This window comes from Aspergillus brunneoviolaceus, assembly GCF_003184695.1.
Source record: "Aspergillus brunneoviolaceus CBS 621.78 unplaced genomic scaffold BO95scaffold_36, whole genome shotgun sequence".
Classification (NCBI taxonomy): domain Eukaryota; kingdom Fungi; phylum Ascomycota; class Eurotiomycetes; order Eurotiales; family Aspergillaceae; genus Aspergillus; species Aspergillus brunneoviolaceus.
Window position 1 is genome coordinate 359,341 of NW_020290766.1, and position 14,707 is coordinate 374,047.

General features: G+C 54.0%; 6 protein-coding genes across 6 annotated transcripts; 3 read left to right on the forward strand and 3 right to left on the reverse strand.

Moving 5' to 3' along the window:
• Positions 1–124: 124 nt before the first annotated feature.
• On the reverse strand, positions 125–1,438 carry BO95DRAFT_443198 (bifunctional phosphatidyl-N-methylethanolamine N-methyltransferase/phosphatidyl-N-dimethylethanolamine N-methyltransferase). The gene is made up of 5 exons (XM_025586617.1): positions 1,274–1,438; positions 1,166–1,205; positions 1,076–1,092; positions 517–946; positions 125–239 (listed from the first exon to the last, which is right to left on the reverse strand). Exons 1-5 carry the CDS (start codon positions 1,320–1,322, stop codon positions 161–163), a joined length of 615 nt encoding a protein of 204 aa, XP_025442034.1. The 5' UTR covers positions 1,323–1,438; the 3' UTR covers positions 125–160.
• A 464-nt stretch (positions 1,439–1,902) lies between these two features.
• rgsC (putative intermediate filament protein (Mdm1)) lies at positions 1,903–5,868 on the forward strand (the record flags this gene model as incomplete). The annotated part of the gene is made up of 2 exons (XM_025584314.1): positions 1,903–4,730; positions 4,799–5,868. Exons 1-2 carry the CDS (start codon positions 2,081–2,083, stop codon positions 5,866–5,868), a joined length of 3,720 nt encoding a protein of 1,239 aa, XP_025442035.1. The 5' UTR covers positions 1,903–2,080.
• Positions 5,869–7,075: 1,207 nt separating this feature from the next.
• BO95DRAFT_432202 (uncharacterized protein) lies at positions 7,076–7,819 on the reverse strand (the record flags this gene model as incomplete). Its single annotated transcript, XM_025585042.1, has 3 exons — positions 7,076–7,228; positions 7,279–7,462; positions 7,548–7,819. 3 exons carry the CDS (start codon positions 7,817–7,819, stop codon positions 7,076–7,078), a joined length of 609 nt encoding a protein of 202 aa, XP_025442036.1.
• A 1,176-nt stretch (positions 7,820–8,995) lies between these two features.
• On the forward strand, positions 8,996–9,438 carry BO95DRAFT_464041 (uncharacterized protein; the record flags this gene model as incomplete). The annotated part of the gene is made up of 2 exons (XM_025589020.1): positions 8,996–9,010; positions 9,076–9,438. The coding sequence occupies 2 exons, from the start codon at positions 8,996–8,998 to the stop codon at positions 9,436–9,438; spliced, it is 378 nt and encodes a 125-aa protein (XP_025442037.1).
• Positions 9,439–10,439: 1,001 nt separating this feature from the next.
• sonA (putative nuclear pore complex protein (SonA)) lies at positions 10,440–11,617 on the forward strand (the record flags this gene model as incomplete). The annotated part of the gene is made up of 2 exons (XM_025582631.1): positions 10,440–10,700; positions 10,796–11,617. The coding sequence occupies 2 exons, from the start codon at positions 10,440–10,442 to the stop codon at positions 11,615–11,617; spliced, it is 1,083 nt and encodes a 360-aa protein (XP_025442038.1).
• A 950-nt stretch (positions 11,618–12,567) lies between these two features.
• Positions 12,568–14,683, reverse strand: BO95DRAFT_390080 (methionine--tRNA ligase MES1; the record flags this gene model as incomplete). The annotated part of the gene is made up of 2 exons (XM_025583585.1): positions 14,498–14,683; positions 12,568–14,404 (listed from the first exon to the last, which is right to left on the reverse strand). Exons 1-2 carry the CDS (start codon positions 14,635–14,637, stop codon positions 12,568–12,570), a joined length of 1,977 nt encoding a protein of 658 aa, XP_025442039.1. The 5' UTR covers positions 14,638–14,683.
• Between the last annotated feature and the right edge of the window lie 24 nt (positions 14,684–14,707).

A 14,707-nucleotide genomic window follows, 5' to 3' on the forward strand; every position in this document is an offset into this window, starting at 1 on the left:
CCTTTCATTGGCGCGTTGGGGGGAGAGAAAGAGAGCTGCATCGCGTTCCGCATTGGATGATGTATGTCAGTGCCAGGAAAGCCCGCGGTGGGAGGGATACCACCCCCTTCCTCTGACAGAACATCGGATATCGAAGTGCCTGTTAAGGTACTGACTGAAGTTACAGGTTCTTCTTGCCGCCTTGCTTGCCCTTGGCACGCTCGCGCTCGCGCTTGGCGTAGATTTCGGCAGTGAAGGGACTACATGAGGATGGTTTGTGGTTAGTTGCGTGATTGATTGCGCAGGACCAGTTTGTAGGGAATATCTCTCCAAATCAAGAAATCGCGTATGGGCTGAGAGTGTTCGCGTGGGACAGTGAGGAGGGAGCCTGGGGTTCGTCGCGTTTGGGATGTTTGAGTATAGGCTGGCTGATAGTTCGTGTGGTATTGAGGTCCCCAGAGCATGATGCGTGAGGAAAACATGTGGGGGAAGGGGGTGGGTTCGGAGAGAACAGTTGGATGAAAGGGAAATACTTACTCCTCCCATTGGAGAGCGAACCAGTAGAGAATAAAGACTTCGGCGGTCAGGATGAGGCCCGCGACTTTACCTCTGTACAGGGCTACACCCAAGAAGTTGAGGGTGCTTCCCCAGTACATCGGCGAGCCGGTGACGTTGAAGGGAAACCCAGTGACGGGAGCATCCATGAGGATTCCGAAATAGTCTCCTAAGTAGGTGCCGGTCACACCGAGCGCCCACATGCTGGATAAGACGAGGACCGAGCCGACGGAGAAGAGGAGCCCGCCAAGGACGGGTTGGTGCACTGGGGCATAATAAGGCTGGTCTGCCAGGGCCGTTTGGTAGACGTGGTCGCGTAGGATTCCAATGCCGAAAATGGTGACGGCGAGGAAGTAGCAGCCGTAGTAGGGATTACCACCGAAGATACGAGTCAGGAAGTGATTGCGATATTCTACAAGACGAGACGAGAATGAGTTTCAGTCATTCTGAAAGGTCGCATGAAGAGTCGTAGATCTGTGCGAAATCTTGCCAGGCTGGCAGGCAGACCTGATCGATTGGGCAAGAAGTGTGGGGGACTAACCAGCACGTGCAACAATGCTGGATTTGAGATATAGGTCAGTCCAATCGAGAGAAAGGTCAGGAGAGAGAAGTTCTCATCATCAGTACTTACTTCCAAAAGATGGGGTTGAAGGCAATGGACAACGCAGCCCCTACACAAAGAGTGGAGTTGAGAATCACATGCGGGGGAGAACCGGGGAAGAACTCATTGTCAACATACATTGCAGGGATGGTTGAGACAAGTCGACAAAGTTGGATAGGGAAGCCATATTGCAGAAGAAGATGAAACGTAAGACACGGAATGTCAGCTCCGAGAAGAAACAGAAGAGTGAAGAGGAAAGGAAGTGAGAGAAAGAGGGAGAGGGAGGGAGATAGAACTTAGAAGTGAAAGAGGGCGAGGAACAGGAAAGACCCAAAGAGATGCGGTGGTGGAGAAGAAAGAATCCCAAAACGGCATGACGTCGTTTACTGGCACCTCTAAGTTACTTCTAGGCTCCGAGGCCCCAACGCTTTTTGGTCTGCATTTGATGCCGTATGTGTACATCCTAACTCTCAGAAATTCTTCTCTGTGACGAACCACTGCAATCTAGCCTGTACCAATCCATATGCACTATCTATGCTTCAAGTGAACTAACTATGCCTCGTACTGTGACCAATGCTTACTCCAGCTAGTTAGTTATGCCCTGTTGTTGACAATACTCCCAATGTAGTATAGCCAGTATTAAACCTGGTACAGTAAGTATTGTAACATGTTCTACCAGGGAAGCCCCGGACTCCGGATCAACCGAACTTCCTCACCGCCTGCATCTTATCATCCCATCGTTCCATGCATTATCTCATCGTGGTCACCTTAACTTGATTATCTCGACCATATCATATCATAATATCCCCCTATTATCATTCCACTCAGGGGAAGCCAGTTGAATCACAAAAAATCATTGAAATTAAGCAACATGTCAACTTCTACGTCTCCGTCTTGTTCTTGCCGTGCTTAACCCGGCATGGCAGTACGACTGATCCGGGGACAATGGCCCTCAAGCGTCAAGAGTACATCCTGCTGGCCATCGGTGCTTTCATAGCTTGGGGTTTGGTCACCCAGTGGCTGCCTGTGCTCAGATACCTTGTCCATGCACTGGTGCTAGGTGTCTTGCTCACTTCAATCACCCTACTTCTTCTTGTTTGTCTTACGACGCGACCTACAGCCGATGCAGCTTCCCCCGCCCTAAACAAGCGCCCCGTCGCCTTCCTCACCCGCCGCCATTGGGATCAAGAAGCGCGAGGTGTCCGGAAACGTTCAATCTACAAACCCCACTCGCTCTACCCTCAGTCATTTGTGGTCTCAGAGGGCATTGATGAAGTTCTAAGTCTAGTCACGCGCGATTTTGTCGCATCATGGTATCAACATATTAGCCCGAACCCCGCCTTCGTGAACGAGGTCGACCGAGTGATCCGAACCGCCATTGAAAACCTGCGCGAACGATTGTTAGCAGAGGATTTAGTCTCGCTTCTCGTCTCTCGCATATTCCCCATTTTCACAACCCACCTGAAGGAGTTTGATGTCGCGGAGCGATTGGTGCGGGGAAGAAATCTTACTCGGAATGTTACCGAGTCGGACGAGCTGGATCTGGCCATAGCGAGCAAGTATCGGGAGGGCAACATACACCCGGCAGCTAGAGTTTCCTTGTCCGACCAGAAGCTCGTCGAGCAAGAATACCTCCGCAAAATCACCGTGGGGTTGTTGCCAAAACTGTTTCCGGCGTCGGTACTCAATAGCCGCATTGTGTCCGTCATAGCCCGAGAAATCCTCGCATGCGCCGTACTATATCCTATAATTGCGGCCCTTTCAGACCCAGACACTTGGAACCAGTTGGTGGAGGCTTACGGGCGTACTGCCATACAGGACCGAAAGACGGTCCGAAAGCTGCGGGCGGCACTAGATGAACACGCCTCACCAGCACCAAGATCGAAGCGCGGGAGCCAATTTCCACGTCTAGGTCCTCATGATTCAGAAAGAGCCTTTGAGAGATTGGTGCGAGCGATCCGGCGTTGCGACAACATCTCCGATGCTAGACGGTTCAGAGCCCTCATTGTAAGCCAGCTGAAGCGCGAATCTATGGTAGAAGGACAAGATGCGACCTATTTACAAAGGCTGGAAACGGCTAAGAGGGTTCTGGATCAAAAAGTAACGAAGCTTTCCACGCCTGCAGGGAGCCGTGTGTCACACGCCTCGGCGGCAGCATCCCACTTCCGGCGCAAGAACTCTGCCCCTCGGGAGGCACCGTTGGTCGACGTGATGCATGATGCCTCAGGACTCTCTTATTTCATGGAGTTTATGGACCGTCAAAAGCTGATGTCTCTGGTGCAGTTCTGGATCGTCGTTGATGGGTTCCGCAATCCGCTGGAAGATGATTTTGGAGACGAGGACTCTCCAACCTCAACATCGTGGACTTCCACAGACCAGAATGATATGGCATTGATCAGCCAGCGTTACCTGAACAAACCTGAGTTGAAAGTGCCGGAAGAATCCCGTCGAGCAGTGAAAGCGTTCCTAAACGCAGGCAAGCGAGCCACTGCGGACCAGTACCGTAAAGCACGGACTGTAATTCTGACGACTCAGTCTGCGGTACTCGAGGAGCTCCAGAGCACCTACTATCCTAAATTTAAGAAGTCCGATCTCTACTACAAATATCTTGCGTCAGATGAAGTTTCACAATCTGCGTCTCATGTGCCTCCACAATCCCCCAGCACCGCCGACCTTCCCGAGAGACGACCGCTTCCTCCGCTGATGACCCGTACCTCCTCACAACCAAGCGCCAAACCCAAAGATCTGAGACGTGCAGCTGTGTCATCAAGCGATGTACGAAGTATGGGCAAGAAGCTTGATGACGATGACTCTTCAAGACGTTCATTTGATTCTGAAAGGTCAGGTCCCTTGTTCGACGACGACTACGACACTGATCCCCTTGCCATGTCGACCCAGAGTCTTGGACAGGACTCGCAGAATGGCGACAATGAAGCGAATCAGAATCAGGTAATCGAGACGATGGAAGCTGCCTTGAATGATATTATCACAAATCAGCCCGGAAACAGTAGGTTGGAAGATTTTAAGAGCGGACAGTCATCCCCAACGCGCCTCTCAGCCGGTGATCTGTTCCCGCGCTCTCCGCGCAGCTCGGCCGAGTATGCTCGCGCGGAGAATCGGCTAGATGAGCGGGCAAAACCGAGCATTGCCTCGCTTGGACTCATCGATCGATCTTCGCGGCATGGTGTCTTTGACGATGACCTTTTCGCTGACCAGCAGAAGTTCATCGAAGATGAATATGAAGAACCTCTGGGGTCAGACAAAGACCCGGCTGATGAAGTTCATGAAGCTGCGCCCGGAGACTTAGGGCTGACGGAAGCCATTGAGGCGCTCACAACCGAGATTGAGAAGCTGGGATCGCAAGAGTCCGTGGTCGACACTCTCACTCGGAAAGCCGAGCTCACAAACAACACCGCAGAATTGAGGATTCTACGCAAATCGAAGGCGAGTATCCAGCGTGAGATTCACCGGAAAGAGATGCAACGGCAACAGTACATCATTCAAGAGAGCGATAACAGCTTGTACGGCCGATCAACGGTCCGGATCAAATCCATCGTAGTAGGGAAGGAGGAGGATGGTCGAGAATTCGCCATGTGTAAGTCCAAATCATGCGGTCTTTTCATAGATGTCGAGACATCGAACAACGAACTGACCGACCCCAAGACGTCATCGAAGTGCAACGAAACGCCGGGGAGCAAATGCCAGCGGCATCCTGGGCGGTTGCGCGTCGCTATAGCGAATTCCATGAACTTCACACCAAACTACGCATGAGATACCCGTCCGTGAGGCATTTGGACTTTCCACGCCGCCGGGTGGTTCTGAAGCTCCAGAAAGAATTCCTTCAGAAGAGACGCTTAGCCCTCGAACAATACCTGCAGAAACTGCTCCTTCTCCCTGAAGTCTGCCGCAGCCGAGACCTGCGAGCATTTCTGTCCCAGCGAGCAATCACGCAACGCAACGAGACGCAGAGCTCCCGTGACGGTGAGACCAAAGACCTAGTAACCCGGATCTACAATTCCGTCGCCGACGGCATGGACGACTTCCTCGGCAATTTCGGCGTGCTCGACCAACTCTCCACGGCCGGACAAAACCTCATCTCCGCCGCCACCAACACCAATCCCAACGGCAACCTCAACACCACAAACACAACCGGCACTGTCCCCCTCTCCCCCGAGGACGCCGTCACCGCGGCCGAGGCCGAGGCCGAGCTCAACGCCTTCGAGGACCGCGACCTCGAGCCCTTCATCAAACCCATCTGCGATCTCTTCCTCGAAACCTTTGAACTCAACAAGGGCAACAACTGGCTGCGCGGGCGCGCCGTCGTCGTTGTCCTCCACCAGCTCCTGGGCGGCACCATCGAGCGCAAGGTCCGCGACGGGGCCCGTTCCCTCGTGCAGGACGACTCCCTCCTCCGGTATTTGGCCCTGGCCAAGGACACCATGTGGCCCGGCGGGACCCTGCGCCAGAGCAAAGTCCGCACCCCACCCGAACGCCTCCGCAGCCGCACCGAGGCCAGCCTTGTGCTGGCGACCTTGATCCCCGACCTGGCGGGCAACGTCGTCGGGCGGGCCAACGCGCAAGCTGCGGCCCGGCGCATCTTCGCTACCTTGAACAACCCACGGTTGAATGCACACCTGGTGTTCACGATCTTGGACGAGATCGTGCTGGTGTTGTTTGGGGGTGGGGGTAGTGGTAGTGGGGGTCCTCTCGACAGCATCGGACGCGGACGTTAGACCCACTCACTCTCCATAACTTAATGTCTCCACACTTAATGCATTGACGATGACTCGGACTGTGTTTGCTGTTGTATACTTATCGTCCCCCCACGCTGTCCTTTTGTTTCCCACCTTCCCCTTCTAATCACTCTACCGCTCTAGTTGCATTTGGGTTTAGCGGGCGCTTTGCTTGATGCATCGTTGGGCCATCTGAGGCTTTTCTCTTCTTTCCTCTCTATTGTCGTCTGCTTTCCCGTTATTGCAAATAAGCATGTTTCTTTTCTTCCGCCGTTGGTGGTTCTCTGCCTGCATCTAATACTAATACCCGTGGTTCGCACGGAATGCTGCAATGCATGGTTATGGTCACGGGTTAGATGGATCAATTGTTTCGTTCGTTGGTGGAAGGCATCAAGGTAAATACCGCTTTGCATCGGTATGCATAATGACCGACGGAAAGTAGAAGTACATAGAAGGCACTGTAGTTGAGGGAGTACGTACTCGTAGCAGTAGCAAGTTGAAGGTGGATACCGGGTTGTGGACTAGCGCGGAACGCGACGGCACTAGCCTGAGTCTTAGCGATCGGGAGTACTTCGATTGTATGCTTAGTTACAACCACAACTGGAACGACAACTACACTACCTAGTACGAAATACGTGTCACGGTGGGTGATTAGCTTACGTCTTTCGCGAAAAACTCAAGCGGCTGGTTCGGTCTGGTATGGCAGTGGAGTGAAATGTGTGATTGTAAACGATGGGAAACTTGCGGATCGAGATGGATTGCACAGTACAGTAAGTTACCACCGTCCATTTCGACCCCCAGTCAATCAGTCAACTGTAAGTTGGTGGGGTTTCACTTTCCTCAGCCTTGTAACACCACGTCGGTGACCCCATGAGAGCCGAGACGCGTCTTTGACGATCGACCATAACGAAAGTGGCCACAAGATTGCACCTTGACAAAAAGAGAGAGTATCTGGAAACACGCGAAGATAGAGAGGGTTTCAAATTACAAAGGATTAGATAGCGTCTCCGTCTTGCCCCCGATTTAACTAACAATGCCTTTTGCCTTTCTCCATGTCCCCTACAACAGATAAGGGGTAGTACACAAGAGAAAAGTCAATCGGACAACAAGGAGGGGAGGGGTTAAGACAGGAGGTCATGGTAGTTCGTTACGAGAGGGTTGTGGGGAAACGGCTTCACGCATCAATCAAGCCTGAGGGGGAAGCCCTCTATGCGTCTTCGTTCTTCTTCTTCTTGGACTTCTTGCTGCTGGGCTGGGCGGGGGGACCCTGCTTGGTCTGGTGGACAATGAGGCGTGTCCAGCACTCATCCTTGTCCCACTCGAAACCTTTGAGGTAGGGATCGGTCAATACGTCGTCAGACTGCGTGTGGGTTAGTTGAGTGAGTGGATAAGGGCTGAGGACCGACGTACCTGTTTCTTGAACTGCTTGTAGATTGCGTCCAGCGCATCCTTTATCGTGACGCCCTTCATGTTGCGGGCCGTGACCTCCAGGCCCAAGGGGAAGTGCAGGTCGATCTTCTTGACCGGGGGGTTAACGAGGTAGAGTTTGAGGATGTCCTTGTCTTCGACGGTGGATGGGGAGGTGTTGAGCTTCCTGTTCGTTGACAGTGATGAAAGGTTAGATGGAGTGGGACATGGCTTGCTTGATCTTGATGGAGGCGTGGTGATAGAACGCTTACCATCCTGTGCGTTGTGTCTCGATGGGCAGGGTCAATTCGATCTTCTTCTCCTCTGTTCGGATGGTTGGTGAGTGAGTGGGTTGGGCAGGTGAGGTTGAGAGAATGAGATACGCACCGAGTTCCTTGATGTTGTAGACGCCTTCCGCGGTGGAGGAGTGACGTCTGTGCTTGGTGTCCTTGGTGTCCTTGGTGACCTGGACTGGTTTCTCGTCCTTGGCCGTTATCGTCAGGCCAGCGACGGCGGAGTCGACCCTGGTGAGTTCTTCCGACATGGTGGACGATGGTATGAGTCTGGAATCACTGGCTGGTGATATGAAGAGTCGTTTGGTTAGTGATGTCGATGACGATGATGGAAGATGGGACAGAAGGAGGGTGGTTCAGAGGGAAGAGAGTGGACTACGAGTCCGAGAGCTTTAAGCTACAGAGGGGAGAGAGGATCAAGTGAGAGAAACGAGGGACAGATGGCATGGAATGAAGTCAAAGGAAATAACTTATCAGGACCAGGGTCAGGGTCGAAAGCTTACCGAACAGTGAATTGGGTGGAAGCAGCAGATGGGAGGAGATGGCAGTGAAAGAGTTCCAATGGATGAAGTAGGAAGAGAAGAAGAAGGAGAATGGAAGAGGCGAGGGGGAAGTCCAGGAACTTTAAGAAGAGTTGGATGGAGCGGAGGAAGAGAAGAGAGTGGAGGGTGGGCAGGTGACCGCACTGGTTCAACCACTCCCCAGTTGGCATCAAAGCATGAAACCCCCGGGTTCCATGTCTATTGCTCCCATTGCTCCCATCAACGGGTCATCTACTGATGCGTATACTTTAGTATACCTACAATATATAGTGTACGGTATGGTATACGCATTGTAGGTAAACATAGACCCTACCTAGACCCTACCTATACATTACAGACACTACACCATCAAAGTCATATCCATCAAAAGAAACAACCCCAACAACTTCAGCTATCGTCACACAATTTGTCCACCTCAAACCGATGCCTGGATGTCTGATCGTAAGTTGTTGTACTGGATGACAGTAGTGACTGTACTTCCATCTACATAGTGCCAGGTAGTAGTGAGATCACACGAGCAGCTCCTGACGTCGGAAGCGGCCACTAAGAGCTTCCCATTGAACTAAGAGCTGCACCCCGCATTCCCACCGCGGGCGGCTTTGCTCCACTTCCATCGGTCTCGTCTCATTCATTCATTCACTGACTGATAGTCTGACTGACACTGACACTGACAGCGACACTGACACCTCGAACAAAGTACTTTTTTCCACTCGATGTACCACTCAAATCTATGGTTACTTCCACCCACCCCCGGGTTTTTTACATGACACCACCAATCCAATTTCCAATTCTACCCTGAAACCAGAGATCTGCTCCCACCCGCTCCTCCTTCCAACCCACCCCCCATCTTCCGATTGATCATGATCATCCTTTCCCTAAAAAAAAATGGATGACTTCATTGTCTAAATTGCGTGGTTTTCCATCACCAAAGTCCAATCAATTGACAACTGCTTTCCGTGGTACAGTCCACCCTTGGTTTCCGGGCAACACGTGAGCTTAAATGGGAGAGGGGTTATTACCACAACGACCACGACCACGACCACGACCACGACCACGACCACGACCACGACCACGACCACGACCACGACCACGACCATGCCCACGTCCACAAGGGATATTCAGGCAATAATGGTAAAGTGAAAGAGGGAAGGAAAGTCAGGGATGCATACTTGGTCGGGGACTGGCCCCCTCGATCAATCATGCCTGGGCGTGGTGGTGTGATGTGTGCGCTGATACCTCCCCTGGCCTGCTCCGGTACCTTCTGCGACAAGCTCCGCCCGGGTCTGGAGATTCTCCAGAATGTCAATCCGAGGTCGATCGTATGGTGAGGGAGGTCTGCCATTGGTCTGCAGACTGCCTCAACTTGCAGCACCGGGCGGGGTCTGTCGGGAGCTGCGAATCACGACCAGCGACGCCTGCGGTTTTACCCCCGATGCTGTCGCCATCCTACTTTGTCTGGCTGAGGGCGAGAGGGGGAAGAGGGGATTCTGGACTCATGGCTGGGTGCCTGTCCCGCATCTCCGTGTAGGAGTACAACGCGTACAAACGGATGAGTAAAACGATAGACTTTGAGATGGTATGGTGTTGAAGAGTGACCGTCAGCTGAGATGACTGTATGACTATCTTGTAGCTTGTACTTTGTACAAGAATTGGTCCTCATTATGAAGGACCGTACCGATATCAGCCAGCAACACAAGAACAGCATACAGAGATGGACATTGTATGAGAGCAGGGTCTCTGAGACATCAACAGTGGAAGCAATCACTCGACCATCTGACCACCCACCGTCCATGCATGCATGAATTGATAGGTACTCCGTACCTTAGACCTAGCAGCTCTACACATTCCGCCAGGTCACTCACTCTAGAGGGTGACCCGCACTGGCAGGCACTGCAATGGCCATCAACTGCCGCAACGGGCAAGATTGGCTGAGTCAGCAGCTAGGCCGGGCGGAAGGCGGTGTGACTCGGCAGGATCGAAGATATTCGAGGATTGTCTTGGAGTCTTGGAGACAACCCGGACCGACATCGTCGAAAGAGCCTCGCTTTCGTCAACAATTCCAGTGCTTCGCTCCCTAGCGCCTTTTTTGGTACAACGAGCTTTGCTCCTGCTCCTAGCTTGCAAGAAGTCAAGCGAGCAAGAATTGTGGAAGCCAATTCTTTGTCTTCAGTCGCCTGAGAATTCTTACCTCCAGATTCTGCCGACCGCCAACCAAGTCATCGCGTCTGCTTTTCCTTTTTCGTCTCGCGTATCGGAGCTTTCGCTTTCATCGCCTCCGGCCAATCCGCCCTTTACCACATAATATACAACCTTCGGAGCCTCCGTCGCCATGTCGCTTTTCGGTAATGTCGGCGCTTCGTCGTCAGCAGGTGCCTCCAACACCACAGGTGACATCTCCAAGGATGTCGCCCTGAACCAACCTCCGGAAGATAGCATCTCGGACATTCGATTCTCCCCGGCCGCTGAACACCTTGCTGTCGCCTCGTGGGACAAGAAGGTGCGCATTTACGAGATCAATGAACAGGGGCAGAGTGAAGGCAAAGCTTTCTTCGAGCACGAAGCTCCTGTATTGAACTGCTGTTGGTCACCGGTACGTGAACCCGCCCCCCCCCGTTCGCGCAATTGCTACCTAATGCCCTGCTTCCTCCGTCTCGCGCGAGCTAACGCTTACTGACCCTGCCCTAGGATGGAACGAAAGTCGTCGGCGCCGGCGCAGACAAGGCGGCGCGCATGCTGGACCTGGCGTCGAATGCGACGACTCAAGTGGCGGCACACGATGCGCCGATCCGCAGCTGCCACATGATTCCCAACCCGCAGGGAAATAGCCCGCTCTTGATTACGGGATCGTGGGACAAGACGATAAAGTACTGGGATATCCGGCAACAGACCCCGATCGCGACAGTGGAGTGCCAGGACCGCGTGTACACGATGGACGTCAAGAACAAGCTGCTGGTGGTCGGCACGGCGGACCGGTACATCAACATCATCAACCTCGACCAGCCGACCAAGTTCTTCAAGACGATGCAGTCCCCCCTCAAGTGGCAGACGCGGGTAGTCAGCTGCTTCGCCGACTCCTCGGGTTTCGCCGTGGGCAGTGTCGAGGGCCGCTGTGCCATCCAGTACGTCGACGAGAAGGACTCGAGCTCCAACTTCAGCTTCAAGTGCCACCGCGAGACCCCGCCCAACCAGCGCGACATCAGCAATATCTACTCGGTCAATGCCATCTCCTTCCACCCCGTGCATGGCACCTTCAGCACCGCAGGCAGCGACGGCACCTTCCACTTCTGGGACAAGGATGCCAAACACCGCCTCAAGGGCTACCCCTCGGTCGGCGGCACCATCTCCACCACCGCCTTCAACCGCCAGGGCACCATCTTCGCCTACGCCGTCAGCTACGACTGGAGCAAGGGCTACTCCGCCAACACCCCACAACTCCCCAACAAGGTCATGTTGCATCCCGTTGCCCAGGAGGAAGTCAAGCCCAGACCCGGTACTCGCAAGCGGTAATGATTTCATCCCCTAGTAAGTCTGATGCCCGGGAAGAGAACGAAGGAGCATGGAAGGGAAGGCCCGGTGTGCAGCAATGTTTTTGGACGCATATGTGCGTGTCGGTGGGTATATCGGGGGTCGTTATCTCGAGATCCCTGGAACAAACAACAATTCCGATGTTTGAAAAATGAAACGCACGGATTATCACGGTCAGGTCTTATCACCCGCCCCCGACCCCTCCCTACCTTTCTCCATATTTTATGTATGTCTTTTTATCATCATCTTGTCGTGTTCTGGGAATAATGCATCTGAGCGGTTCATTTCAGGTTAGAAATGGTTCTTCTTGAATTCCAAAGTTCGAAGGTAGTAGGAACGTAGTAGTAAGTCTGAGTCGTCACGGCATAAGGTAGTTTGTAGAGGACCAGAAGTTATACGGTTGCGGAGGGGATTCTAGATCTTTTGTAGGAATACTCGACATCGTTATGTCTATCATGAAGAGTACTGAATAACATCAGTGAGAGACCCATGTTAAATGCCTCGACGACTGTTGAATAAAGCAACCCCGGATGGAAGAACCCGAAAACTAAATGGGCCAAAACACCTCAGGCCACGCACACACACCTCCCTTGCCCCTACCTTACCCTACCACTAACAATGAAGGAAAACCCGAAGAGCTATCCAGGACTTTAGAAGCAAGACGACAACAGCAGAAGAGAAAAGAAATCTGGAATCAATCTGCATCATATCTCGTATCAACTCTGCGCATATGTATATGGAATGGAATGAAAAAAGGAAACAAAGAAAGAGAAAAAGAAAAAGGCTTCTAATCCAACCACACCCACAAACAGGACACAAGTCGCTCTAAAAGACTTGCAAGAAAAGAGACACACAAAAAAAAGGACTTCCTAACTTTCTTTTCCCGGCAATTCTTGAATGCTCTTTAAGGTTTGATTCGGAAGGAAAATCATTTAAGAGGTGGGAAGAGTCACCTGGGCGACACCGTCGGTGACCTTGTCGACGGCTTCGGTGGAGGACGAGGCATCGGATTTCTCAGCACCACCTTTGGCGGAGGCCTCGACGGGTTGGCCGCCAGCAGCAGCAGCCGCGGCGGCGGCAGCAGCCTCCTTGGCCTTCTTCTCCTTCTTCTTGGCCTTGGCGGCGGCGTTGGCGGCCTTCTTTGCGGCGATCTTGGCGGCTTCTTCCTCCTTCTTCTGGCGGTCGGCCTGGGAGCCGCCGAAGAGGTCGCGCCACTCGTCGGCCTTCTTGGGGTCGATGCGGGAGAAGAGGTACTGGGCCTTGCCAATCTTGTGGCCGGCCTTGACGGCGTCGGGCTTCCAGCCGTCCTTGAGGTCGTCGAGGGCGGGGATCAGGCCGAAGGGGACGGCGAGCTGCTCGTTGATCGACTTGGAGGTGGCGGGAAGGTAGGGGGCGAAGACGCTGGCGAGCAGGTGGATGAGGTTGAGCACGGTGCCGACGACGGCGGCGGCGCGCTCGGGCTCGTTGGCGATGAGCGAGTTGTCCAGGCGGTTGGCCTGGATCAGACCGTTGCCGATCTCAGCCAGCTTCATGGCGCTGACGACACCGGCGCGCAGGTGGGCGCCCTCCATCTCCTCGACGTACTGGCGCAGCGTGGCGGTCACCTCGTCCAGGGTGGGCTGGAAGGACTCCGGCACGGTGAACTCGGGCACCACCGACCCGTACGAGGCGATCACCAGCTTGATCACCCGGTTGACCAGGTTGCCCAGCTTGGCGAGCAGCTCGCTGTTGTTGCTGTCCACGAAGGACCGCCACTCGAACTGCGTGTCGCCCGTCTCGGGCCGGTTCTTGAGCAGGTAGTACCGCCACACGTCGGCGGGCACGCCCGTCTGCTTGGCGTTGTTGCCGAAGACACCGATGCCGCGCGACTTGCTGAACTTGCCGCCCTCGTAGTTCAGGTACTCGGTCGTGCTGAGGTGGTGCAGCATCGTCCACTTGTCGCCCGTGCCCATCTGGCAGCCGGGGAAGATGACGCTATGGAACGGCACGTTGTCCTTACCCAGGAACTGGTAGAGCTGCACGTCCTCCGGGTTGCGCCACCAGAGCTCCCAGTCCGGCGTGTAGTTGGCCGTGATGGACGGGTAGCCGATGCAAGCCTCAAACCAGACGTAGAGCACCTTGTTCTCGAAGCCCTCCAGGGGCACGGGCACACCCCACTTCAGGTCACGGGTGATACCGCGGTCTTTCAGACCCTCCTTCAACCAGGACTCGGTGATGACACGGGAGTTCTTGGGCCAGTCACCCTTCTCGATGGCCTTGGAGGACCATTCCTCGATCTGCGGCTGGAGCTTGTCCAGGAGGAGGTGGATGTGTTTCGTCTCGCGGCGGACGGGGGTGGCGCCGTCGAGCTTGCAGCGGGGGTTGATGAGGTCAAAGGGGTCGAGGAGGTGGCCACACTTGTCACACTGGTCACCACGGGCGTCGTCGTAGTGGCAACGAGGGCACTCGCCCTCGACGTAGCGATCGGCCAGGAAGGAGTTGTGCGTCTCACAGAAGGGCTGCTCGGCGGTCTTCTCGGTCAAGTAGCCGTTGTCGTACAGTCTCTTGAAGATGGCCTGGGAGATCTCGGTGTGCTGTTTCGTCGGGGTGCGGCCGAAGTGGTCGAAGCCAATCTCGAACCACTCGTATACTTCTTGGTGGATCTTGTTGTACTTGGCACACAGCTCCTCCGGGGTCACCTTCTCCTCTAACGCCTTGGTCTCCGTCGCGGTTCCGTACTCATCGGTACCACAGATATAGAGAGTCTGGTGTCCGGCGGCCTTGTGGTATCTAATCGACAGTCAGGTTAGATCGAAAAACCAGGCAATCGATGAGCGGGGAGAGAAGAAAGAGGGAGAGAAGAGGATGAAGGACTAGACGGACCTGGCGAAAACATCGGCGCTGAGCACGGAACCAACGATGTTACCCAAGTGGGGGACGTTGTTCACGTAGGGCAGGGCACTAGTCACAAGGATATTGCGCTGACCCTTCTTAGGAAGGATTTTGGAATCGTCGGACGCCATTTTTGTGGAGGAGAGAGAAGGAGGGGGGAGAAGAGGAGAAAAGAGGAGGAGGGGAGGTGAAGATATTGGC